The sequence below is a fragment of the Crocodylus porosus genome, unplaced genomic scaffold (genome assembly GCF_001723895.1).
Source record: "Crocodylus porosus isolate Cpor-Errol unplaced genomic scaffold, CroPor_comp1, whole genome shotgun sequence".
In the NCBI taxonomy this organism is placed as follows: Eukaryota; Metazoa; Chordata; order Crocodylia; family Crocodylidae; genus Crocodylus; species Crocodylus porosus.
The window spans coordinates 43,843,998-43,870,353 of NW_017728948.1; the positions used below are offsets into that span (position 1 = coordinate 43,843,998).

General features: G+C 43.6%; 1 protein-coding gene across 2 annotated transcripts in view; it reads left to right on the plus strand.

Annotated features, from left to right (window-relative positions):
- The window catches only part of CUNH4orf19 (chromosome unknown C4orf19 homolog), an 83,805-nt gene extending 62,361 nt beyond the window's left edge, over window positions 1-21,444 (plus strand). The window contains exons 1-4 of one of the 2 annotated variants that reach the window (XM_019553140.1): window positions 304-523; window positions 1,512-1,569; window positions 12,640-12,693; window positions 17,525-21,444. In XM_019553140.1, the coding sequence (XP_019408685.1) occupies window positions 12,662-12,693; window positions 17,525-18,515 (1,023 nt within the window). In that variant the 5' untranslated portion in view covers window positions 304-523; window positions 1,512-1,569; window positions 12,640-12,661 and the 3' untranslated portion in view covers window positions 18,516-21,444. Of the gene's footprint in view, window positions 1-303; window positions 524-1,511; window positions 1,570-12,639; window positions 12,694-17,524 lie in introns of those variants that run through there. The other variant, XM_019553141.1, reaches the window with a different exon arrangement.
- Window positions 21,445-26,356: the final 4,912 nt, after the last annotated feature.

Genomic DNA, 26,356 nt, shown 5'->3' on the forward strand with positions numbered 1-26,356 from the left:
AAAGCTCAGGTATCTCAAAGCAGTGCAGTGACGTTATGCAAAAATAAGGACCTGTCCAGCCAGGTGCTGAGTGCCTCCTGCCAGATGCATTATTTCCTGTAAAGTCTTTCCTTTGGAAAGTCACAGAAGACACTACGTGCCAAACAGAATCAGGCCCTAAGCACTCAGCAACAGCTCATACATGCAGCCTTGAACATTAGAGCCTGTTTTATTGAGAGAAGGAATGTTGGATAAGAGAGAAAGCTGAAAAGGGGCAGTGCTTGCAAAGCAGTGGGAGGCTAAGAGCTGGGTATGAGGAACAGCCTGTAGGGTGAAGGGGAGGGCCCTTGCAAAGGAAACAAGAGAGAGGAAACAGAAAACACCTGGCTGGGAGTTCTTTCTTACTGCCAATATGCATCTTTAACAGTGCACAGGAAGGTCAGAAAAGCCCCCTTCCCCTCCCCCACTTGGAAAAGAAGAAGCCACAGCTCCAGTGAAAGACAGAAGAGAAGGGACTTGTTATTTGGTTATGAAGCCACTAGGGGTAAGTGGTGGGTCTGAATGATGTTCCTGGTTTGGAAAATAGAACAGCTGAGGAAGGATAAGGGAGGAGCCTGCCAGACTTATTACAAACAATTTTTAAACATTTTGTTGAAAGCCAAGCGAGGCAATAACCAACATTTACAATAAAAACCCTGACTTTTGCAGAAATTATCATCTTTAATTAAATCATACTTGTGATTAGCTGTTGAAAAATACCGGGCAATGCACCTATGAAGTAGTAAGGAACAAATATTGAAGTGTGTTGGGCAACATCCAGTAGGGACTGTGCTGGGAAAGTTTGAACTTCAGTGGATCTTTCCTGATAGAACAACCTTATGCTCAGAATGGTTTGTTAGTGTGTTTCAGTTTGCATGCAAAAAGAATAGGAAGGGGGAAGAAAGTGGGGGGAGGCGTGAAAAAATACAAGAAGTGGGGCAACAGGTGATGTGAAGAAAGCGCAATGCTTCTAATGTACCAATTCTACCAACTCAAATTCTTCCTGTTACTAACTAATATTTTTACATATCTAAACTGGCAAAGCTGTATGACATAGTTGTTTTTGCATATATAGAAGTCAAGTAATACAGATTTTTCATCAATTAATATAGTATAGGCCAAATCTTTCTCTGTTTGGGTCTCTGAATGTGAGCAGGGATGCTAGCAGATACATCCTCCATTCCCAGGCTCTTACCAAGCAGGGTGTGTTTCCACCAGTCAAGACTTAGGGATCAAGAGGTAAGGATGTATTTTCTTGCTACTGAGAAACTCAGGGGCATTCACCACCAACAGTAACATATACCACTATACATTAAGTAATATGTAATGTTTGTAGTAATGTTAAAATAGTGTATAATAATTAATGGTTGCAAACCACATTGAAATTTGGGATGAAAACAAAATAAGCCTAAATTGTTGTTGTTATCTTCCTCAGCATTAATAACAACAGCAATACATCTGCATAAACAAATAACACATATCTATATTTTCAGATATCATCACTCCGCCAGATGTTAAAATCATGATCACTCAAATCCCACTGGCTATTTGGTGAGTACAAACTTGATGATTAGTGGATATCCTTAAATATTGATGGCAGATTACAAAAATGCAGTGTTTGTTGCCTTCCCTTTGAATTGTTTAAATATCTGTCTTATCTGTCATTTAATGGAAAATCCAGATCTAAATGATTTAGAAACAATTCTGCTTAAATGTCATATACATAAATGTCTATTTGTATTTACTGTGAACACATTGTGTTTACTTGATTTTTATTCCCTTGCTGAAATAATAAGCTTATTTGTTATTTCAAAACAATTTTTAATAACAAATTATTATGTCAGACAGTTACTATTTTTAAGTAAAATAATTATCAGAAATGGAGGATAGAGCTAGTCCTATAAATTTGGAAAAGACAAACAAGAATTAGTGAGGAAGGAGCTGCTGCTCGTGCCTGGTACTCTCCAGTCCTATTTAACAACCCACATGTCAAAAGCCACTTAGCCAGTCTGAGCCTAAACCAGCAGGTTACCCGATTTCCAAAACCAGACAGCTTATGCACTATATTCTGAACAGCACGTAAACTTTTACCATAACTCACCTAAAAGCATAAAAGCAAAGTTTGTTTCTTGGTCCTGTAACTAATTCCATCAGTTCCAAAATAAAAGCATTTACAGTACACATAGCTGACACCTCAGAACAAACTAAACAGGGTGAGATTAAGACACCTAACCTGAAGACATACATTTGAGGTATTATTACATGAAAAATATCGAGGTCAAACTTCAGGTTGGGAAGAAAAAAGTACAGCATGGGAGCTGCAGCCAAACTGGGCAGAGCTTGTACTCATAAATAAACCTCATTCCAACAGCTGACTCTGGAGGAAGAAGGTACAAGGGGTAGGACCAGGACTCTCAGCTGGCTAGCCTGTTTTCCAGGCTCTACCTCCCAGGATTGGGGAGATGCATGTTATCATGTCACCTGGCAAGTTAGGGAGAAAAAGAAGCTGGTGAAGTCAGTACACAAATTCGGGAAACAACTTTTATAGGCCAAAAAGTAACCTTGGCAATATCCTTTTGCTTGTCACAGACAGCAACACAGTAGGGAAGAACAGCTGCTACACAGGTCTGGACTTGCTCCAGATGAGAAAGTGAGCCTACACTAGGAAAAGGAAAGACAGGTACATCCTGGATGGAGTAATAGGGAAATAGGGATTGAACTGTGACTTTCAAGCCCCTAGGCCACACTGCATTTATACTGCGATTAAAGTGCTAATTGCATCATAAATAGCAAAGGTACTACACATGCACCCAAATTAAGTTGCTATCTATAATGTAGAACATTTTTGTGGCTTGTATGTATGGCTTCTGAAATGTATCATGATCCCAGGCTCCCCCTACGCTGGCAAGTACAAAGGAAATGACTGGGAACCAATTCCTGATCCCAAAATTGTGCCTCCTGTTGTGCAAGTATAGCATGGCAGGAGGCACAATTGGTAGGATTTAGGGATCAGATCCCATCACGCCATTGAATAAACATGTGCCAAGGGTTTCAGAGTCACAATAGAGTATTCTACCACTAAGCCAACATGACTAATCATTGCTTCTAACCAGGGCCAAATTCTGAATTTCATGGTGTTTAAACATAAAATATGAAAATGACCTACCATTGTTACATTATGAGAAAGTGTAGGGGAGAAGGGAAATGGACTCTGGAACTGTAGTAACTTCTTGTTTGACTACAGAGAACCAAAGAAATGTAAAACTGCTCAGGACCAGATAACGATAAGTGATCTTCTGAAAATATTTCCTCTGTCCAAGTTAGTAATTGCTTTTCCAAAAGAAAGAAAGAAATGATAACAACAACAAGAATTCTTGTGAATTTTTGTGGCAAATGTCAAGACTAAATTCAGTCTTTAAAATAGAGGGATTTGAGTGTCATTCCTAAGGCAAATTTAACTATGAATTTGCTGTTGATGCCTCGATAACAAAAGGGGGTTAGCTTTTACCAGAGGGGGTTAACAAAGAATTCTGTAGCTCACTATACAAATCCTTCTATAATAGTTTTATTTTCTGCAAATCTTTGGCTGTAACCAGTTTGTTAAACAGAGCCCAATCCAGCCACGCATGTTCAACTTTAAGCACATAAGAGCCAACCAACATTTTTGTGACAAAGTTTTTTGTTTTGGGGGGGAGGGTTGTTTGGTTGGGGGGGAGTTGTCTGTATGTTTATTTGGGGTTTTTCTGATCGATTATCACCAAAACTTGTAGCAGAAAAATGCAACTTCTGACACTAGGCAGGTATTTTGGATTCAGGATTTTGTTTGGGGAGAAGAAGGGAGATTAAATAAGTCAGAGTGCAAGAAAGAGCAAGCAAGCACCACCTCCCACTCCAGAATAACCAGTAGCTACAGCAGTCACCTGGAATATGGTGGGACCCAGGTTCCTCAGTCTGAGCCAAGCTGAACCAAGACAAACCTGGGCCTCTTATCTCAAACACCTCAAGCACAATACTGGTGACTAGCATATGGTCAGGAGGTTAGTTTCTCCACTCTTAATCCACCACAAAGAGGAGTCTTTTAAAATCTAATTTTTTTTTGTAGAATAGGAAAATTATTTCCTGCTCAGGTCTACACAGTCAAAGGAACTGGGAATCTTGCTGGACTGGGGCCCTAAATAGTTGACATCCTTCTTGCTTTTCTTTTTCCTACTGTTTATTGTTCAATTTTTCCTTCTATTCTTTCTGTCCTACCATAAGTTGGTATCTTTTAGCCCTGTGTTTCAGTTCAGGGTACCTATTCAATTTTTGCTTTCTCTTCCAGGTGTGCATCATCCATAACTTTTCCATCTTTTCTCATCTACTTGACATCAGTTTCTCCCTACTTCCTGTTTACTCATTCTTTTGTCTCCACCCCTCAGTAACGCTTTGCATTGCTCTTCTTCCTACCGAAACCACCCCTGCTACTTTCACAGATCTCAGTCACATGCACCCACACACACAAAACAACCTTCGCTTCTTACATGAGATTCTGATACCTACACAGCACAGCATGCAAACCAGAGCTAAGAGCAAGGAAAGCCTGCTAGTGTTGACAGCTGCATGCAGGTTATTCCCATGCAAAGTCCATTCCATTTCCTTCTCTCCCTTACCACCTTTTTCCCAAACAATCCATTTTCTCCATAAACTTACCTCTATGAAAAATATCACATAGCCAGGTAGTACTGGGGCATCTATATGTAGCCTATTAAACTACACTAGCCAGAAAATTGCTAAGTCAAGAGTGCTGGAAGTCAAGGGCCTTACTCCAAGGCAGGATTCACAAACATGAACTCTCTCCTTGACTTAGCTAGGTTAGTCTAATTTCAAAAATGGACTGGTTTCAGTAGTGAAGTTGCTACTGAAACTCATTTTCCGTAGCCTTCAATAGAAAGGACTTGTTAGGAAAGAGAAGAACTTTTGAGAGATTCTAAACTAGTCACCTGAGCATTGACAGCATGAAGGTTGGAGTAGATCATGGAGAAAGAGAAAAATCCAGAAAGGATTTGATTTGAATTGCATGCTTTGTTTGCCTCCATTAACATCCACCAGCAGAGAGAGGCAGTAAGTGTGAAAGAAAAAAGCAGGCTAACTCAGAGCTCAACTAAACAAAGTGATTGGTTATTTATTAGCTCAGAGGTTTATTTGGGGAGGGGAGAAAAAAACAGCCTGAAGTTCAGACAGTATACCAGAGTATGTGGCCTGGAAATCAGGCAGGTTTATAATGCAAAAACATCCTTAGTCAAATTTCCACTACTTGCAGGTTTGGACTGAGTCAGAAATACTATTTATATACCTTCATTTCTCCTGGAATTTGTCTCCACTCCTAGCCGATACCAGGAACTGTAGAGAAGTATTAAAACAAACAAACAAAAGGGTCAGCCCTTTTCAAATGTATAAAAGTTTTTATTCACTTTCCACAAGTGTTTCAGGGAGGCTCATAAACAGGTTTGCTTCACTGATGTAGGTTTGCCCTTCCCTGCTCTTGACGTCTTCGCTCATTTGTGTTTTGTTTACATTTAACACATGCTGCAGTTTCAGTAGACAATACAAGCTACGTTATTATATGACAAGGGCAGAAGTATTACATTGCTGACATCCAGTTCATCAAAATAAGGTGCAGGGTTTTTTGATTTGCTTGGTTTTGTGGTGTTTTTGGTTTTGGGGGTTTTTTTAAGAAAAGGATGCACTGTGTCTTATAATAAAAGTTTCAGTCGTAGACATTATAAATACGAGACATTCTCTCCTGCTTAGGTAGGATCTTGTTTTTATTCCCATTCTTTTCCATTTCCGATGCCAATTTTATTCAGGGGAATATTCTTTTTTCTTTTCTGCCTTGATTCAAGTCTTGTTACTTATTCCCTTCATTGCCCGGACTGTATGGTGGCATTTTTCCAACTGCTTGTAAAACAGAATTTCCCTGTGTCATTCTTTTCTCTTCCTGTTATATTTTCCTAGTTTCAGTCCTCAGTCAGCTCATGCATTCTGATGTCTTCAGGACAAAGGATTTACAAAATATGGGAGGGTTGCTGTTTTTTACAGGAACAGTTTATTTTTTGGTTGTTTCCCCGCCCCCCCCCCGAACAATTCCAAGAAAATGACATATTTCATTTCTTTGATGTAAACCTTGAGTAATGCTGTTGAAGCTGGTAAGCACAGCTTAATGGGATATTCAGCTCTGAGTTAGGTGCCTAAAATTTGGAATTTACAGGGCCTCAATCCTTCATGTCCCCATTTGCAAAAGAATGCTTTTAGCACCAGGCCGTGGGCTGTTCTCACATGGATCTCTCTGAGTCTCTTTTATTGAAGCTGTCCACATTGAATAACATACTTAAATATTCATTGGAACTGGGGTCTCACAGGTGAGCGTGCCAACCTCCACACTGATTATTTAATTATTGTATACAGTGTAAAAGTGGAACAGTATCAGCAAGACAGATTGAGTTCAGAATATGCAATAAACTAGAGTTCAAGTAGTTAGAACAGGGGCAGGCAAAATACAGCCCATGGGGCAAATCCAGCCCACCAAGCCATTCTACCAGGCCCATGAGGCCCCTAAAAACGTAGAAACTTAATTATTGTCTGCCGCTGGCTGCCTGTCAAAGATGACAAGGTGCCAGAAGCAGCAGGACCTAGGGGTGGCAGGACCAAGCAGCCACAACAGCAAGGTCTGCCCAGTCCTGCTCCTAACTGGAAGCCTCTGCCTAGCAGAGGGTTCTGACCTGGCAACCCCGGGGCTGTTTCCCCGCCTTCGTGCAACTCGCCTAAGAAAGCGGCGGGGGGGGGATGACCACCAGCAATTGCCCCAGTCCTTGAGACTCAGCTGGCTCCTACTGCATCCCATGGTCTGGCAATGCAGCCAGGAACTGCATGGTGCCAGAGCAGCTGGTGGGTGGCTGGGAGGCTGGGGAGCAATGTCAGCAGCAGGAAGGAAAGTGGGAAAATGGCAGTTGCATCAGAGGTGGGGGGGAGGTGAGTGGCAGTGGGCAGGAGCACAGAGACAGTTGGATGGGAATGTGGGGCCCATGCTGGTCTCCTGGGGCCAGGACCAGCTGGAGCAAAGGGACGAGTATAGGGTGTAGACTGGCAGGGGCTGTATGGAGCCAGGCTGGGCTGCACTGGTAGGTAGAGGGCCAGAGCCAACCTGAGCCATGCGTTGCTGCTGCCTCACCCTCAGCCCCTGAGGCAATGGCATGGGCCCTGCACTCCCACCCAGCTCTCACCACACTCTCACCTACTGCTGCTGCAACTGCCATTTCCCGACTTTCTGCCTGCTGCCACTGCTTCTCCTCACCACCCCGTCCACCCACTGGCCACTCTAGCACCACACAGTTCCTTGCTGCATCACCAAACCACAGGATACAGGAAGAGCCAGTGCAGACCCCTTGATTCCCAGCTGGCTCTATGCTGTGCCAGTTGGGCCAGATTGGCTCCTGCTGCATTCTGCAGACCCAGCCATGCAGCTGGGAACCATGTGGTGCCAGAGTGGCTGGCAGGGGGAGGGGACGGGGGGGGACAGGGAAGTGGTGGTGGTGGTGGGGAGCAGAGCCTATGCTGTTGCCCCAGAGCCAGGGGCAGCAGAAGTGCTGAGCTTGCATTGGAAGCAGTGCTGGTAGGGGCTCTGCCTGCCATGGGCCCTGAGTGCCCCAAGGCCTCACGGCCTGGTGCTGCCACCAGTGACAGGGGCTGTGGACACCCACACCCCCCAATGCACACCCCATACCCCCTCACACATCCCAACCACCATCCCCCTTCACACATGCCACACCCCTTCCCAGCCACCCTCGCCCCACACAGCCCTACACAAACCCCATACCCACACATACCTCACATATCCACACACACATTCACATGCTCCCTCACCCCTCATATACACACACCCACAACCCCCACATACACATATACCCACACACCTAAGCTCCCCACAAACTATACCCACCCACCTATGCTCCCCATACTCCCCCCATAATATACAGGAGTAAGACTTCATATTAAGCTATTATACAATCACTTCTATGTACACTACACAAACACAGGTAAATCCAGACAAAAATATATTTTTAATCAAATTAACGAATGTTGTAGATGTTTGATTTTTAGAATACAATTTTTGTATTTTTCTGGTTCTGAGATGGCAAACCCCGTTGCTGAAAGGAGTACTTCCAGGGACAAGGGAAGGGACTTCTGGTGCAAAGGCAACCAGGGGGCAGGGCTTTACATGCAACCCTTGACAGCTTTCCAAAACCTGGGAAGCAGCCCTCCAGCTGAAATAATTGCCTGCCACTGAGACAGAAGATCAGTCTTCTAGTCTGAAATCAGGCAAAGTATAAAACTAAACTTCGCTTGCCCATATCCCAGCTGAGTACTCAAGCCAACAAGGCTATTGAGAATGATAGGAGTATTATTCCTCATGTTTTGGGTATGGCCTGATGCAATAATTGTGTTCCACTGGCCTGGATACTGCTGGCAAGATGGAAGAATGCTAGAACTTAACACTAGGGAGATTTTAGAGATGGAAGCTTAGGAGTCTAGAATTTGTGTGGCTCTAGGTCAGGTGGAAGTTTAGCAAAGGTTTGCAAGGTTTCAGTTTTGGAGTTAGGAATTTAAACTTCTCTACAAGTCTCAGTCCGTTACAGGTCCATCCATGCTGTGTATCACACTTTGTTCATATGGTATCTGCAGATGTGCTCCTGGCTTAGTCAAAGGTCTAGCTGAGTAGTAGCCCACTGGGCTAGCATGTCTAAAGCAAGCCAGTTTCTGTAGCCAGTCCAGTCACCTTTCACTCCCAACCCAAACTGATCTAGTAAACCACTTACAACTGAGATGATTAAGGGTGGCCTATAGCAGGGAGCAGCAAGTTACCTGGCCTGTAAAGAGCTATTAATCAGTCCCATCAAACAGTTAAGTAAAAAAAATGACATTAGTAAAATTCGCCATCTAGTGGGGGAATATCTAATAGCCACCCCACCCATCTGTGTGGGCCAAGCTGCATTAATTTAGCCCACTATTAGTGAAAGGTTGCTGAGCCCTGGCCTATAGCACAGACCTGAAGTGAGGCTTCATCTTGCACCTCTGAAGGTATAGTAGGATGGCTTCAGAATTACTTTGCAATCCTGATTTGAAATATGTAATAAACCTTAGGGGGGAAATAAACCCTCTATCATTGACATTTTAAATACCATACTCCTACTTGAATGCTGAGAAATAGTTAAAAGTGAATGCAGGAAAAATACTATCTATAGACAACAATTTAGTCATACATTGTGCATGTAGGGACAATTCAGCTACTCACTACAATGTAAAATCAGGGAAAGTGCTTCATACAGAAACTACAGCAATAATTCACATTTATAATAGCCTTCCACAAAACGCTACAGGCTGCTTTACAGCCAAATGAGAGAGAGTTATCAGTATTTAGAAATGGTTAGAAGCCTCTGGCAAACATTAATAAAATGCATATTATGAATTATCAATGTCAGTGCTTTCCAGAAAAAATATAGCAGGCCTGATCTAAGGTGTCCACACAGAGCTAGCAATAGCAACCATTCTCAGAATTTGATGACACACAGAGTTGTACTGATTTAATTCAAGGTGTGATTTTAATCTGGCTTAGTTTAATTGATACCAAAGACTATTTGAAAACTTTTGTTTCAGTTTAACCAGGCTTTAATTATACCCCAGGGAATTATGTGCAAAAAAATTCAAAATTATGCAAAATTAATTACTTAAAAAAAAAAACAAATCTAAATATAACACTATTTGAAACTTCTTTAGAAATATGTGCAGGAACTTTGTATGGTAGGGGTGGATGTGGGGTGTGTGTGGAGAGTTGTGGGCAGGTGTGAGGTTTGTGTGGGGGGGTGTTATGAAGGGATGTGGGTGGGGGGTGCATGGTTGTGCCTACACATTATGGGGCTCCCAGCTGGAGTTCTGGGAGCCCCGCAAAGGTGGAGGTACAGAGCCCATCATGGTTAAAATTAGGCAAAATTATACCAATTATACATGGGCATGCCTTTTATGCACAAAACTGTGTGGGTGCATAATTCCCCAAGGTATATTTAACATGATTGAGAAATGTGGGTTGAGAATCCTTCCCCCCCCCAGTTCTAATCTGTTTAGATATATCTAGATCAGAGTTTCTCATCCCGTGGGTCATGACCCAAAAGTGGGTCGCAAGAAGACTTTAAAGGGTCGTGGGGAGGTCTCAGGGAAATGCTGCAAAGCTGCATGGAACCAGCACACAGCAGGATGGGGGAGGCATGGCAAGCACGCACCAAGGCAGCGTAAAGCAATGGGAGAGGAAGGGAGGGAGGGGGCTGGAAGCAACAGCTGGAGGGGAAGGCGGGGATGGGAAGAGAGAGACACGCATACAAGACAGACTGTGGGTGGGGGAACCACAGCGTGGGTCATGGCAAGCTGATAGTTATGCTAATAGGTCCCAGCATGAAAAAGTTTGAGAACCACTGATCTAAATATTTAGATACTACTCCCCCCACCCCCAAGCTGGGGGGAATAGAAGATACTCTGGAGGGTAGGGTTACAATTCAGAGTGACCTAGACAAATTGGACCAAAAGAAATGTCATGAGGTTTGCCAAGGACAAATGCGAAGTCCTGCACTTACAATGGAAAAACCCCATGTACCACTACAGGCTTGGGAGCAACTGGCTAAGCAGCAGCTCCTCAGAAAATGACCTGGAGGTTATAATGGACAATAAGATGAATATGAGTCAGTGGTATGCCCTTGTTGCCAAGAAGGCTAATGGCATACAGGGCTTCATTAGTATGTGTGTTGCCAGCAGATCGAGGAAAGTAATTATTCCCCTCTATTCTGCACTGGTAAGGCCACATCTGGAGTACTGTGTCCAGCTTTGGGCCTTCTACTACAGAAAGGATGTGGACAAGTTGGAGAGTCATACAGAGGGCAATGAAAGTTAGGGGCGTGCAAAAGGGGATGTATTCAATTTAGATTTGGATTCAGCCTGAATTGGGGACAGCGATTCAAATCATTGATTCAGATCACTGTCCCGATTTGATTCAGTCAAATCCAAATCTGAAGATTGAATGCTGATTTGGAGAATCAGCAATTTGGCCATAGACAGCTTTAAATATTTTTTGTACATACCTCAAGGTACCAGGCGTGGCTCATGAACTGTGCAATGGTGGGTCAATGGAGCAACCCACAGGAGCACAGGGGGGAGTCCCCTGTGTGCTCAGCAGTGAACACGGAAGTGGACTAGAAGTACTTCCAGTCCACTTCTGGGTCCACCGCCAAGCACATGGGGGACTCCCTCATGCCCCCCTGCCAGGAGGGGGAGTGTCCCTCCAGACCTAGGAGGCACCAGTCACCAAGCTGGGGGGGATCCCCCACACGCTGTGCAGCTGACCCAGAAGTGGACCAGAAGTGCTTCTGGTCCACTTCTGGGTCCACTGCCAAGCACTCTTGAGACCCCTCAGTGTTCCCATGGGATGCTCCATCTGGTCCACCATCTCAGCATTCACCTGCTACCTTGAGCTATGTAGAAAAAACGTTTAAAGCTGTGTTTATGTCCAAATCATTGAATCTTTCCAAATCTCATTAAAGGGTCTCCCGATTCGATTTGGATTAGAGATTCAACCACCGACTCTCCACCAAATTGAATCAGTGACCAAAGCTTCTCACAGCCCTAACGAAAATGGTTAGGGGTCTGGGGCACTTGACTTCTGAAGGAGGCTGAGGGAACTGGGCTTATTTAGTCAGCAGAAGAGAAGCCTGAGGGGAGACTTGATAGTGACCTTTAAGTATCTGAAAGTGATTACAGAGGGTGGAACTGGACTGCTGACAGATGAAAGAGTGAGAAGTAATGGTCTCAAGTTGCAGCAAGGGAAGTTTAGCTTGGATAATAGAAAAAAAAAAAAACCTCTCTCACTAGGAGGATATTCAAGCACTGGAATGGGTTACCTAGAGAGGTGGTAGAAACTCCATCCCTGGAGGTTTTTAAGGCCTGGTTCAACAAAGCCTTGGCAGGAATGATCTAGTTTGGGATGGTCCTGCTTTGAGCAAGGGGTTGGACTAGATGACCTCCTGGTTGAACTAGATGAACTCCTGAGGTCCCTTCCAACCCTAATTTTCTAGGATTCTGTGCGCATCTAAAATCAAGATCATCATTTGAACAAACCAACATACAGATACTGATTGTAATGAGAGCTTGGGGAGTCAAAGGTTTGGGGAAATATTACAGGAGATATTCAGTCTCTCAAGGTTTGGTTCATGAAGAGTCAGCAGGCATAAAAAAATAATATGCTTAAAAAGAAACACAGTGATATAGAAAAAGAAAGTGAAAATTAAGAATTTGTGATGTGAAATTACAGTTGAAAAATTTATCCTAGTGAAATACAGTGGCAACACTTAAATTCTTTTTGCAGAAGAAATGTTATCAGTCCCAGAGCATATCTCAATTTTAAGCATAGGATATCTCTGTCCAATTAACAGAATCTCTCAAAATGAGAGAATGGAATCATTTTTAGTACATTATATTATTTTAATATTTGTATAAGTAACCCATCACTCATTTTCCCTTTCCCTTGAATTCTTTCTCTCTTTTCAGATATTAACAAAGAGTAATCCAGATGGGGTGCAGGTGCTGTAAAATGATCAAAAGGTACCACAGCATAAATGTTGGACATAAATAAAAAAAAATTTAAAATGTATTCATATTCCTCTGAAATAGTCCTTTGGTTTAAGGATATTGAAAATAATACTGGAATTTAGAATTAGATCAGATAAATCATTTTAGAGTCCAGAAATGTTAATTTCCTATTAACTTTCTCTTGGTTAGATGAAGCTGAATGTCACTTCTGTCAAAGCTAGCCCACAGAAGCTGTTTGGTATTGGAAGCCAATCCTTATTGTGGTATTCTCCACCTGGATTGCAAGGAATCTGACTGGTTCACTGGCTTAGGGAAAACTGTAAAAACCCAGATTCTCTTTCTCCTGACAATGAAAATATTCTGTGCTGCTGTGGATAATCTTGAAGTAGTTAATAAAGCCCCCACCCCTGCAACCTTGATCCCATTGTAGTTTAAATACAATTGGCCTTGGAAAGAACACACAGGGTAAAGGGATTTTTAAGCTTAAAAAGTCTGTCAGCCCACGCTTCTCACCACTCAATTCAGCGTTATATGAATGCCATATCTATCCCCGTCTTCATGGTAAAGAAAGTTATCAGAGAAGAGGAAAATTAAAATGGTGTGGAAGAAGGAAAAACTGCAAAATGGTGTAAGGAGAGAGAAAGAATAAGGAGGGGAAAAGCTATAAATTAATAGAAAAAATATGAAGTAAAGAGAAACGGAAAGGGAAAGAGTTAGAGATGCACTGATACATCAGTCCCATATCAGATCGGCACCGATATGGGGAAAATAGAGAGCATCAGAATTGGCTTTTTTTCATCTCATGTGGCCAATAATGTGGCCGATAAATGCTATGTATGCGCAGTCACAGTGCAGCACGCAAGCAACCCATGAGCACAGCCAGGCAGTGTGGAGAGCAGCCAAGTCTGGCTAGTAAGTCTGTTGTGGGGGAAGGGGTGGGGAGAGGGAAGGAATTGGGGCAGCAGATTGAGGCCCCCGCAGTGAGGGAGGGAGTGGGAGTGGGGCAGGGGCAGGGACTGCCCAGCCAGGGTAGGGCAGGGCATGGGATGGAACTGAGGCTCATCCAGGGAGTGCGTGTGTGGGGGGGGGTGGCTCACACTACTGCACGCATCCCAGGAGGGCATGGGGGGCAGGTGCCTCTGGATCTGTTCATGGGACAGGGCAGGCTGCCACTGTGGTCTGGGGCCTGTGCCAGGTGCTTCCCAGTAGGGGTCTGGGCTGCACTTAGAGTGGCGACAATGGTGCTAAGAGGGGAGGGTGGGTGTCCGCAGCCACCCCAAAATTTGCCATAGCTCCCCCACCACCTGCCCCAAGCACAGCCCAGCCCAGACCCTGGCCAGGAAGAGCCCAGCACTGCCCCAGCCCTGGCCCCAGCCCACAGTGGCAACCCACCCTTACCCTCACCTCTGGCCACTGATTTGGGGTACATGCCCCACTATGCCCTCCTGGGTTGAGCACCATGGCAGGAGCTGCCCCTCCCACTCCATGACCCCAGGACAGCTGTGACTCCATCCCATATCTTGCCCCACCCTGGCTGGGCAGCACCTGACCTGATCCAGCCCCACTCCCTCTCTGATTGCAGGGGCCTCAATCTGCACCCCCACCACATCCCTTCCCTCCCCCCTCACCCCTTCCCTCACAACAGACTTACCAGCTGGGTGTTCTCGATGCTACTGAACTGCATTTCAGAATTGGATCAGTATCAACTGATATGGCTCATTAAAAATCAGCCATCAGTATTGGCCCAAAAAATCTTTTTCAGTGCACCCCTAGGGACAATAGCAATTATAGCTGCACATAGTAACAGGAAATATGGCAGGGATGCCCACTGGGTAAGATAGCCTCAGAGGGAAGCCAAAATAGGTTGGGAACCACCTTTAGCAAGGTCAAAGCATTTCCTGCAGCCAAGAAGTCCCCAGTGATGTACTCCATAATATTGACTTTCCATTGTGGAGTCTTGGACCTGGACACCAATTGCTATGTCTTATTTCACCTTCAGGCACCATAACAGGCATTTACATATCCCTTTACTACAACATTGGGCACTTACATGCAGTTTGGATTCTGTTTTCATATATGGCAGAATAGAACCATGCAGGTACATACTTACCTCCTGGAAATAAAGTGGAGGAAGATGTCAGCCTCCCACCATTTAGCTCAATCATTATAGCACTTGCCAAGGGAGTAGGAAATACAGGTTCTAGGCCTCCCTCACCCAGAGCAGATTTAAGTCTGCATCTCCCACTTGCTGGCATAGTGTCTATATCATTAGGCCATTGGTTTGGAATTGCCTGCTGGACAGCCAGGATGGGTAGATATGTATGGTCAATAGTAAGGAAAGTAAGACAGAGGGGAAGTCTAGCAGTGGGATGATCAATAGGGCTGTGTGAAATGGCACTGTTCTGTTCTGACTTCAGTTTTGAGGTCTGGACAGAACAGTGTTTTGTACTGAATTTCATTTAGAGTCAAAACAGCCTCCCTGTTTTCCTTTGTTCGCTTTGTCATTTTGATGTTCTGCCTGACCATGGGGCTGGGGAAAGGAACTCAGGCCAGCTGGTCTGAGGTCCCAACCCCAGCCAGGGGTGGAGAATCAGCCCAGCTGGGCTGCTTTCCCACCCCCCATGCTAGATCCCCCTGCCGGATCTTGTGCTGTGGACTGGAAGTCAGCCCAGCTGGCTATTTCAATACCCTTTGTTTCACTTTGATTTTGCTGTTTTGACCTCAAAATGAGTCGAAACAGTGTTGAAATGAAACGGCCAGCAAAATTTCACACAGCCCTAATGATCAAAGGGGTGCTTTTCTGCACCTTGTGTTCAACAGTCATTGGAAAAAATGGTAAAGAGTAGTGAAATAGTTACTCCCATGTTGGAGGCAGACCTGAGCACTGAGTTCCTTTTCTAACACTGAGCCATCCTCTCTCTGGTTTGCTCTCCCTTTCTGGACCCACATATCTTTCACTCCTTGCTGACTAGGAGACTAGTTTTCAGAAGAGAACTGGAAGGTGCTCCGAGCACCTAGCTGGGAATTAGAGGATATGATTTCAAACTTCCTCTGGAGAAGGGGCCTAGAATTTGTTCTCCCACTTCCTAGGCAGGTACCCAAATGGTTTCTAGAATAAAAAGTGCAAAGACAACTCACCCCTTCATGACTTTTAAAACTCAAGTTTCAGGAGTTATCCAACATTAAATATGTGTCTGAATTATTCTATTCAGTCCTAGAGAAGAGAGAGAGAGCAACTTTGGGAGTATGCTCAGAAGGGAAGCATAGGGTGAGTACAGGCAGCCTTCAGACTTATGACACAATTGGTTCCTGAAAACTGCATCTTAGATCAAAATATTGTAACTAGGAACCAATTTCCCCATAGGAGCAATGGTATAAATGAGGGATTAGTTCCTTTACCAAACTCAGCACAGCTGCCTCCAGCTGGTAAGAGTGTTGTGGTGGAGAGGAAGATCAGTGCCCCCACAGCAAGGGAGGAATTGGGTCAGAGGCTGGGGCATGGGAGGCCCAGACAGGGTGGTGGGGTATGGGGAGGGAGTGGGTGGCTCCTGCGGCTGTGGGCCACGAGTCTGGGAGCTGCTTGTCCAGTGACTCTTCCAGTTGCTCCTGACACCTGTCTGGAAGGGCATGTGCCCCCAGATCTGCATGGAGTGGGAGGAGCCAGGGCTGCACCAGGCCTCGCTCTGGGTAGGCAGCAGAAGGCACTGGGAGTGGGAGCTATGCCCTCCAGCTGCTGGCCTAGCCAGGGTGGGGTGGAGCTGCTGCACTGCCTATGGACAAGTGGCACACAGTGGCTAGAGCCACCCAGCCTCCCTGTGCCTCCAGGACAAGCCATGGCTTTACCCTGCCCTGGCTGGACCACAGCAGTGGTGGCAGCAACAGGGCATGGGGGAGGCAGGGGGGAGTGTGTGGGGCAGGCGGAGGAACAGGGGCCATGGGGGGGCTGCAGCCACCATAAAATTCACCATAGCCCCTGCCACCCACTTGGAGCGCAGCTCAGTGCAGCCCCAGCCCTACCCATCCCACCTCACCCAGATACGAGGGCATATGCCCCACTCTCAACCGTGCCCTGCCACCAATCACCCTTTCACTTGATTATACTTGATTATACTGGGGCAGGGCAGGGCCAGGAGGTGCAAGGAGGCCAGGGCAGGGAGGCCAGGGCAGCTCTGGCTGCTGCACACCACCTGTCCAGAGGCAGCACAGCAGTTCTGCCTGCCCTAGCTGGGCAAGCAGCAGGAGAACATAGCCCCCATTCTCAACACCTTCTGCCACTGGTCCAGAGTGCAGCCTGGTACAGCCCACTGGGCAGCCCCTGTCCCTGTCCCTGTCCCAGCCCTAGCCCCAATCCTTCCCTCATTGTGGGGGCATTGATCTGCTCCCCCGTGCCCCACCACAACAGACTTACAAGCTGAAGGCAGCTGTGTCCAGTGTCATAAAGTCAAAACCCCATCGGAACCTCAAAACTGTCTTGTAATTTATGAAGGTCGCAGGTGCCATTTGTTGTAATTCGAACAGTTGTAAGTCAAGGACTGCCTATATAGCTATACAATGGCAAGTAGAATCTAAGCTGTGACTTGGAGTAAAAAATTGCAGTCACCCAGCTATGTAAGTGCCCCTCGGATGTGTAAAGGTGAAAAAAAGATTGAGCCACAGTTGTCCTATACTGTTCAGTCTTGGGAATGACAACAGTTAATCATGTTTATGTTTAGTGCACACTACAGGAGTTATAGTGATATTAATTTACTCTCATGAATCTTGAGTTAGATGTAATCCCTTCTCAATTTCTATCGTTTAAAGGAAATATCAATTAATAATCTTTTAACAATTCTTATTTCTCTAGCTACATTTTTGATCCAGAAGAAGCACAGTCATCTGGATATATCAATGAAATAAACAGATACAAACAAGATGACCAAAATAGCAATAAATTCATTTGCAAACAAAATAGTGAAATTCAAGTGCCCAAAACTAAACTGCAAAATGATGATATAAAGAGAATAGAAAATAAAAACAGGTTAAATAGCACAAAAGATGCCCTCTGGAATCCTGGAGGACCTGCTCTTCAAGAGGATGAGCTAGGGAACTATGTTGCAAATTCTGGTGTTGCTGTCAATGGTGTCAGTTCCTGTACTGGGGGGGTGCATTCCATTCCCAATCCCATTACAAACCAAATGAAAGAAACAAGCACACATGGAAATTCCACCCAGCAAGAAGAGTCTTCTTCAGCCAATACTACAAGAGACTTGTACACCAGAGGACTTTCTCAACCAAATAAGCCTGGCAAAGAACGTAATCTGGACACAGGCCATCATGGGAAGCCAGTCTGCGTAAAGCCAGACAGTATTCAAGATAAGAACTCACAGTCTACAGTAGAAAACATCTTTCTCACTGAAAGTGCAATACTGGAGACACAAAATGATGCCATACAATTAGCAGACCTTGATTATACTCAAAATAGCAGCCAAACAAGTCATTACTATGATGTTAAAAATGATATTTTTTTGGACAAATGTACACATTCTGATGAAAAAGCAGATTCTGTAGGGATAAATAAGGAAAAGGACTTATCCTTGTCTGTGCATGTGAAAGACAGCTGTGCTTCATTAGACAAAGCTATGAAAACTGAGTCTGTAAATGTATATTTCCCAGAGGACATGCCCGATGGGAACATATCTGTGAGCTTCATGAGAGCAGCAAGAGAAGCAAAGAACATTAACTGTGAAGAAGTAAATGGGGAAATCGAGGAGGAAGATGCAGAAGTAGCAGAAGCTCTTGCAGCACTGGAAGCTGCTACTGCAGGGGAAGATTTTGAAGAAGACGATGAGTATTAAATAGAGTTTTCTTTTTAACTCACCAATTTCTTTTTGGAGCTGAGTGAAACTGATGAAGTATTGTATAAAACAGAGGTTCCCAAACTTTTTGGACCAATATACCCATGTCAGCCACCAGAATTTTTTTGTGGTACACCATCCACTCTCACCATGAAACTTCTCAATGAACCTTCTAAAAGCAGGCAGGGACTGGTGCAATCTATAGACTGCTTACCCTGGGCTCCTGGTTGACCAGGCATCTGCAGACCACAGTTTGAGAACCACTGATACAATGCACAAATACAGAAGGACCTAGTACTAAAAACCTCAGTCCTTCAACTGTTAAAATATGATCCTTTACTATCTGACTTATAACTGAATTTCCTTGACTTCCTGTACCATTATGACCCATATCCTTCTCTCTGGGCCAGCAACTGAAGTATAGCTCCACTCATATCCACAAAGCCAGGCAGCATGTTACATTTCCACCTCACTTTTTTTGTTTTAGAAAAGCGGGGCAAGTAATTTTCTTCAGTTTCAACCTTCACAAAACTATGAACACCTTAGGATTCTTTGACCCTGAAAACTATATCTCAATGCAAAACTGTATAAATAATGGAATGTACTCATTGTCTTGTTTAAATCACACCAGAGCTGTATGATTTCAATTCAAAAATATGACACTAACCTAGACACACAGATTTTTCAGAAAGCATGACCTATGTTTGCAGGTGTCTAACCCAGCTTAAGACCATACAAGTTTTACTTGGTTTGGGTTTCACTGTGAATCCATCTAACAGTGAAATGAAGCAAAGTGAGCTCTAACTCACAGAAGCTTATGCATTTCTGATTTAGTTAGTCTGTCAAGTGCATTTCTACCCTGCCTGCCATCTCACAGGTTTGCTTACGTTCTAGTCTTACACATTTTGACTCACCAAGTGTTTACAAATGGGTTTTGCCTTCTAACCTTGCAAGGGAGGCAAATCCCATTTGTAAACAGTGAGGGTCAAATCTATCCCCTCTCTAACTCCACTGTACCACTAGACTAGCATTTCCCAAGTTTTTGATATCTGAGGCATACTTTTTTCTGGGTTAAAATTCATGGCAAACCTCATGCATAAGTCTGTGTATGGGGCTGGCGGGCCCGAGGCCCAACCCAGCCACGTGGTGCAATGTGGGCGGAGCTCCATCCAGCCCTGCAAAGCCAGTCCAGCCAGGTCATTTGTTTGCAGTACACTTCCACCGTTCTCACAGCACACTAGGGTGCCTCAGGGTTCTCCCTCTGAGAATCACTGCGCTAGACAAAACAGAAAAGGATCTGACCCCGAGTCAAGTAAACACAGCACCTGAAGAAAACTGTATGTGTACTTTCAGATATGTTTACCCGTCACCTTCCCAACAGCGTGGAAACTTTTGTTAGATTTCTGATTGGAAGTCCGGAACAGTGGTTTTCAATCTTTTTTCATTTGCGGACCTCTTCATAAATTTTGACTGGAGGTATGGGCCCATTTGAATTGTAAGTGCAGGTATTCACATACTTTTGGTTGATCATAGTAATCTTTTGCAAGCCCCTTAGACATAGTCCACAGACCACAGGTTGAAAACTACTAGCCTAGGAAATACAGAAAATAAGTATTTCACATGGCCAAATGCTAGACTTTGTCAAATAGTTAAAATATAATGTGCTTGAAATTTTATATTGAAAATTTGTGGTTCCTGAATAAATTATAAAGTCCTAAGAAAATAACTGCTTTCAGCATACAAAAAAATTAACTGTTGACTTATGAACTTCATTAGTAGTGTGTGAAAGTTACCAACTGCTATATATCACCTTCTGTGCAACACACGCTATATGCCAACAGTTGGTTGTGTGTCCTTTCCTACTCAGGTGAGGAACTGACCCCAGTTCTGTTCCATCATAAGTGTGCTGGCTTTATTCTAAGAATCACAGTTCTAAACAAGAGAGTTTGTATCTGACCTATACTTAGTTCTATAACACAGAACTATCCCACTTTTAAGTGACCAGGAGCTCCAAGTGCCTTGGCCACAGCTGTGCAGTCTGCATGCTGTGCCATAACCCCCACCCCCAACTGCACTGCCCCAGTACCCTTGCACCATGCTGTGCCACAGAGGGCCTTATCTTCCCCAGCAGGTGACCTTCATGAGCTACACCAACATCCCCATGCTGCACAGGGTCCCTGGGTGTCCCAAGTTCCCCTAGCTGTGAGCTCCCTCAGCCCTACAGGCCATGCCACACCAACCAGGGGCATGGACAGGCAGCAGGAGCTAGAGCTGGGAGGGGACAGGGAGGGGAACAGCACCTGGACCTGGAATACCAAGGGCTGCAGGTTAACTCCTCAGGGGCTGCATGTGGCCACAAGCCATCAGTTAGATGCCCTGGTTTGAACTCATAATGCTTGTTTAGTTCCCCCCAAGTACTGGGAAAAAATACTTCTGCTTCTTAAAATGTAAGAGATATTCTTACTAAGAGTGATGTTAAAAGTTTCTATTTATATAAACATGTATTTCAAGAAAGCTAAATGAGATTCAAATTAAACTGTTAGATTACGGTATTTTTATTTGAAAATAAAAAGCTCCTTCTGTTCTAAGAACACAAATATCATAAAGTATCCATTCTCTTGGACTCCCCAGTGGTAGCTGTATTTCACTGAGATGTGGTTTTTGTACATATGCAGTTTATAAAGTGAATATAAAAGCATCATGTGAATATGAGACGTGAAATTAAAAAGTAGCAATAAATTATAATGTTTACTAAATGAATGTTATATTGACTAATTGTTTCCATAAGTAATGCTATTGCTAAAATAGTGAATTTCAGGGATAAATTATTTTTATATTACATACAAACCAGTTACAGTAGAAAATTCCATGTATCTATCTTTAAATTGTGCAACTAAATATCACTATGTAAATATAAAATCTGAATATTTTTCAGTTGATGTTATTCATGCTGCAGCTGGGTAGTAGGAAAGAACTCATCTATTCAACAAGGTTCATTAGAACACTCTTTCAATGAAAAAGCAACATGTTCTGCATAAAACATAAATTATATTAAATTGTAATTCACTGTCATGATAAATCTCAGTTATACAAAAGTAGGGCTGTAGGATTCATCTACTCTCAGCCTTTGTACCAGAGATAAATTCAAGTACATAAGTACTGTAATGCGGGCGGTACTCCAAGAGATACCCCCTCTCCAATTGAAGGGATCAAAGCAGGTGCAAAAGCACTGTGGGAGGTGAAGGGACTCTCCTCCCCTATAGAGCAGAGCCAGACCACCAATGGGGACTTAACCATATACCTTTTAATACTGGGAACATAACAGGCATAAATCAGAGGGTATAGTGGACACTACAATGCCCCAAGAGGGCAGGATTCAACAGAGGTTACACACAATCATTGATAAAAAACAGGGTTAACAAAATATAAAACACAAACAGCAGAGCAAACAATACTGGTTGGTGAAATATAAAAAGGCACAAAATGCAAAATGTCAAATGACAAGGAAACATAGGGCCTTGGTACCTGGAGAGGGAGAAAACACAATGGCCCCTTTCCACTGCAAGAAGATTTGCTTCATATCTTACTTACCCCAAGTCACCTCAGCTGGGACTTGAACCCAGAGCTCCTATGTGGTAGGCAGGAACGCTGCTACACAGCCACTACTGGTAGCACTGCTCAGGCCTGCTAGGGGTCTTGACCTTCCCAGAGCCTGGCCTCACATCAAGTTGTCTGGCCTCTAATTGGAGGAGCTGGAAGCAGAGTTGGGAACCTCTCAGGTCATTGCTCAGATCCTTCGAGGAGTGGAGGGAGCCTCTCCTGCTGGCTGCAGCCTCTCATAGGGGATCTTACTTCTAACGTACTTATAAAATGCCTTTCTGCTGCCTTTTGTAACACTTGCTAGCTGCCTTGGCCTCCTGATTCTCTCCCTGTATGCCTGGGTGACACTTTTATATTCATCCATCATAAGATAGACAAATTTTCATTTTTATAAGATTCCTTTTTTTTGAATTTCAGCTTATTAAAGAGTTTGCTGTTTAGCCAAGCTGGTCTCTTGTGGCACATCCCATCCTTTCTTCGCATCAAGAGAGCTTGCTCTTATGCCCTTAATATAGTCTCTCTGAAGAACAAACATCTGTCCTGGGTTCCTTTTCCCCTCAGAAGCAAATACACCAAGGGAACCTGCCCACCAGTTCTCTTAACTTCTTACACATTGCTTAACTGAGGTCCTGCCCTTATTCCGGTGCTTTCATTCCTTCCCCCCCTTAGGATCTAGAACTCTGTCATTTCATGGTCACCGTCACCTGAATCACCTTCTACATTCACATTTCCAATCAATTTCTTCCTATTTGTGAGCCGCAAATTAAGAAGAGCTTCCCTCCCCCAGTTGGCTTCTCCACCATCTGCATCAAATTTATCCCTGACACACCAAAACCTTGCTGGGCTGCCTGTGTACTGCTACGTTACCCTCCCAGCAGATGTCACAGTAATTAAAGTACTCTAGGCCCTGTGATTTGGTTAAATCAGTTGTTTGGGGAAAAGAAAACAAAATAAAACAAAACCTCATCCACCTCTTCCTCCTGGTTGGTAATTTATAGCACAAACCCACCATGACATCATCCTTGCTGTTCTCCCCTCCTACCTGACCCGGATGCTTCTGAGAGGCCTACTTGCTCCTTCCTACCAACCCTTAGAACAAGGATATATTTGTTTCATATAAAGCAAAAACCACCACCTTTTCCCCCCCTCTGTCTTTCCTTCCCACATAAGTTTTACCCATCCGTGACAGTACTCCAATCATGTGAACTATCCCATCATTCTCATTGTTTTCACAGTGTTTAACAGAAACTCTTATGCTAGTTACGATATGTTATTCTCATGGATGATGCAATATGTAAGCAGCATTGTTAGGAGATAATTTAACACACACAGAAAAGAAGTATTCTTAGAATGCTTGGCCTGCATATGAGTATATAATAATTTTGAGATACCACTGGACTTCAAGCACTGGACTTCTACTTAACGGATTCAGACAGCCAGTGAGTACAAATTATTTTTGGATAATTTGGGGATAGATATAATTATTTCAGTGCTTCAAACTAAATTATCACACACCTTTTACTAAGGTATGCTCATTCAAATATAGTTTACCAATTACTGGTTTAATTCTACTTAACTAAGAACCTCAAATTCTACTGAAACAGAACTTCAATATTTTCACTCTTGCCTGTTGGGACCTGCTTCAAATTCTATTGAAAGCAAGTTTCTGACTGGCTTCAGTTCGGACCTTTTCTTGGTTTTTGAGCTTAAGTATTTACCTGATATACAAATGAAGATCAGAATGTGATATTTTTGCCCTTTAAAAATTGGTCATATTAAAAGGAGTGTATAGTATAAAAGATAAGGAATCCAGTGGGTCTTTGGGTAACTTATAAAGAATGTACAAACACTGAGTTTTTTATAGAAGTACGCAGTATCCAAGGGGTACGTACAAGGGTCCCTTTCAATGCAGGTTCTTCTTCTCTTGCTATGGTTTAAATTCACCATGTAAATGCTCCAAATTACAGATTTGAAAACCATATATGAAGGTTGCAGGAGTCACAGGAGCTCTTATTTTATCCCTTGGGAATTTCCTATGACCCTTTGCCTGACTGCATTTTAACCCAAGCTTCTCTGGTAGGATTCACCACAACCAGCCGAAACAAGCTGGGGTACAACTCACCACATCCACATTGTCAGCTAACATGTTAAAAATATATCTTTTATCCTTCTATCAAGGTAGTCTATGAAAGCAGGTCTTTTGACTGTTTTGTTTAAAAACCGAAGCCTTGAACCTATATTTCTTGTGAGTTCAAAGCTCTTACTGAATTCAGTGAAGTGTAAGACTGAAAGATCTGCTTGTAGGAAAGAACTTTTCAAACAACTATGCCAAGTACATGGAAGTTAACAAATTAATAGAAAAACTAGAAGCATGGAGTCTTTCGTGCCCAATTTGCTGGACACAGAGTGGCTATGATCTTATTGGAAAAAGCACTAGAGCTGGGGATGGTAACCTACAGCCCACAGGGCCTTTGGGATCCAGCCTGTAAAGTCATGGCTTCAGTAACATTGAGCATTGGGAGAATTAGATATCCAGCCCCCACCCCACCACAGTTGGTGAAAATGAAAGCTGCCCTTCCTGAAGATGCACTTGCTGCCGTAGATGACCACCTCTGCATATGACAAGTTCTCCCCTATGGCTGCTTGCTAGACAGACCTCCTCTATTACTGCCTGTTTCTGTGATCATGGACAGCAATGACAGTGGCGGGTCTGGGTCCAGCATTCTGCTGTCCCTCCCTGTGCCCAACACAAACAGCGGTGGGATCCTTTTCGAGATTCTGTCTGAGAAGACACTGTACTCGTGGACAGTCAAAGTGTCATGCTTGCATCTCACTACCCTCCCTGACATGGCTTTGAGGCAGTACCTAGTGACACCAACACCAAAGCAAGCCCACCTGGCCTAGCACTCTGGTGGAACATGAGCGGTACCAGTCACATGGCACGGGCTCTGATAAAAGGGGACTTTTTCCATGCTATGCTCCAACTGAGTTGTGGGCAGAAGTAGCAGCAGCAGCTGAGTCCTAATGCCCTCATTTTTTTTTTTTATAGGCCAATCTTAGTCATTCCAGTCCAACTGCACCAGAAATGTTGTTGACCCCCTGCACTAGAGGCTTACAGATTTGTGAGAGCCCAGAATCCAACCCCATGACAAATACCAAACTGTGCCAAGGACTTCCCTGCTGGATGAAGTTAAAATCTGAGATACCCATCATAACCATCACCAGCTTCAAAACAGCAGTAGCTCTCTGCAGTCAGCTCACTGCTCCCTTCTTCAAGGTGTCTGAGCACCGAGTAAGATCAAATGAAATTTAGCAGAGTGGCACTGTGCATAATATCTTTAGTGGGAGATAAAGCAGCCTCCCACTTGGACAATCTTACACTCCAAGAGATTATTGTGGGTTTGGTACAGTCTTCCTCCCAACCACTGAAAGCAGCACATGGTCACTGTTATTGCCCCTTTCACAGACTACAAAATAAGACCTTTTTCATTAAAGTTTGTCAAAGGCAAGACAAACAATTTTTATCATCTTTCATATAACTATAAAATACCTTAGACGCCAAAACTCAGTGATGCTGTCCCCTATAAGAGCAGTTTTAAATAACTATCCGACTACTGAGTTGTGCTTCAGTCCTTTTAAATACAGCCATGTAGAAATGCAATCCCTGTCAACTTAAACAGTACATTTTATTTTTGCATAGAAATTCTTATTGCAGCTCTTAGAAAGAGTTAAATTTACTACTACCTTGGGAAAGCAGAAAACGTTAAAAAAATAAAGAGTGAGTTATTGGAAAATAAAATGTAAATCACATGTAAAATGTAAATGAAAATCAAACAACATGCAAAGCTTCCACACTTTCTAAGAGCTTTCTCCTTCCTTTGTAGAGGTTAATTAAATAAAACCCAAACATTGCACAGAACCTATTATACAATAAAGAACAGAGCTAAAGGTAATTTTACCTGTATGCTCCTTCTCAAAGGAATCAGTTAAAGTCTTAAAAGTTCTAGTCTTCAGTTGACACAAAGAAGTGATTGATGTGAATGAGACTTATTTGAATGTTACATATATGTAAGCTTTCCAGTAAGAATAAACACTTTGTGTATTTCTGCACACTTAAATCAAAGGTTGTACATCTAAGAATAAAGAGTGAACATCTCACTTCAGCAACAAGATGTTCTACCATGAGAAGCAGTAACTCTAGAAAAGACTGGGAGCTGCTCAGAGGTTATCAGCTGGATAGA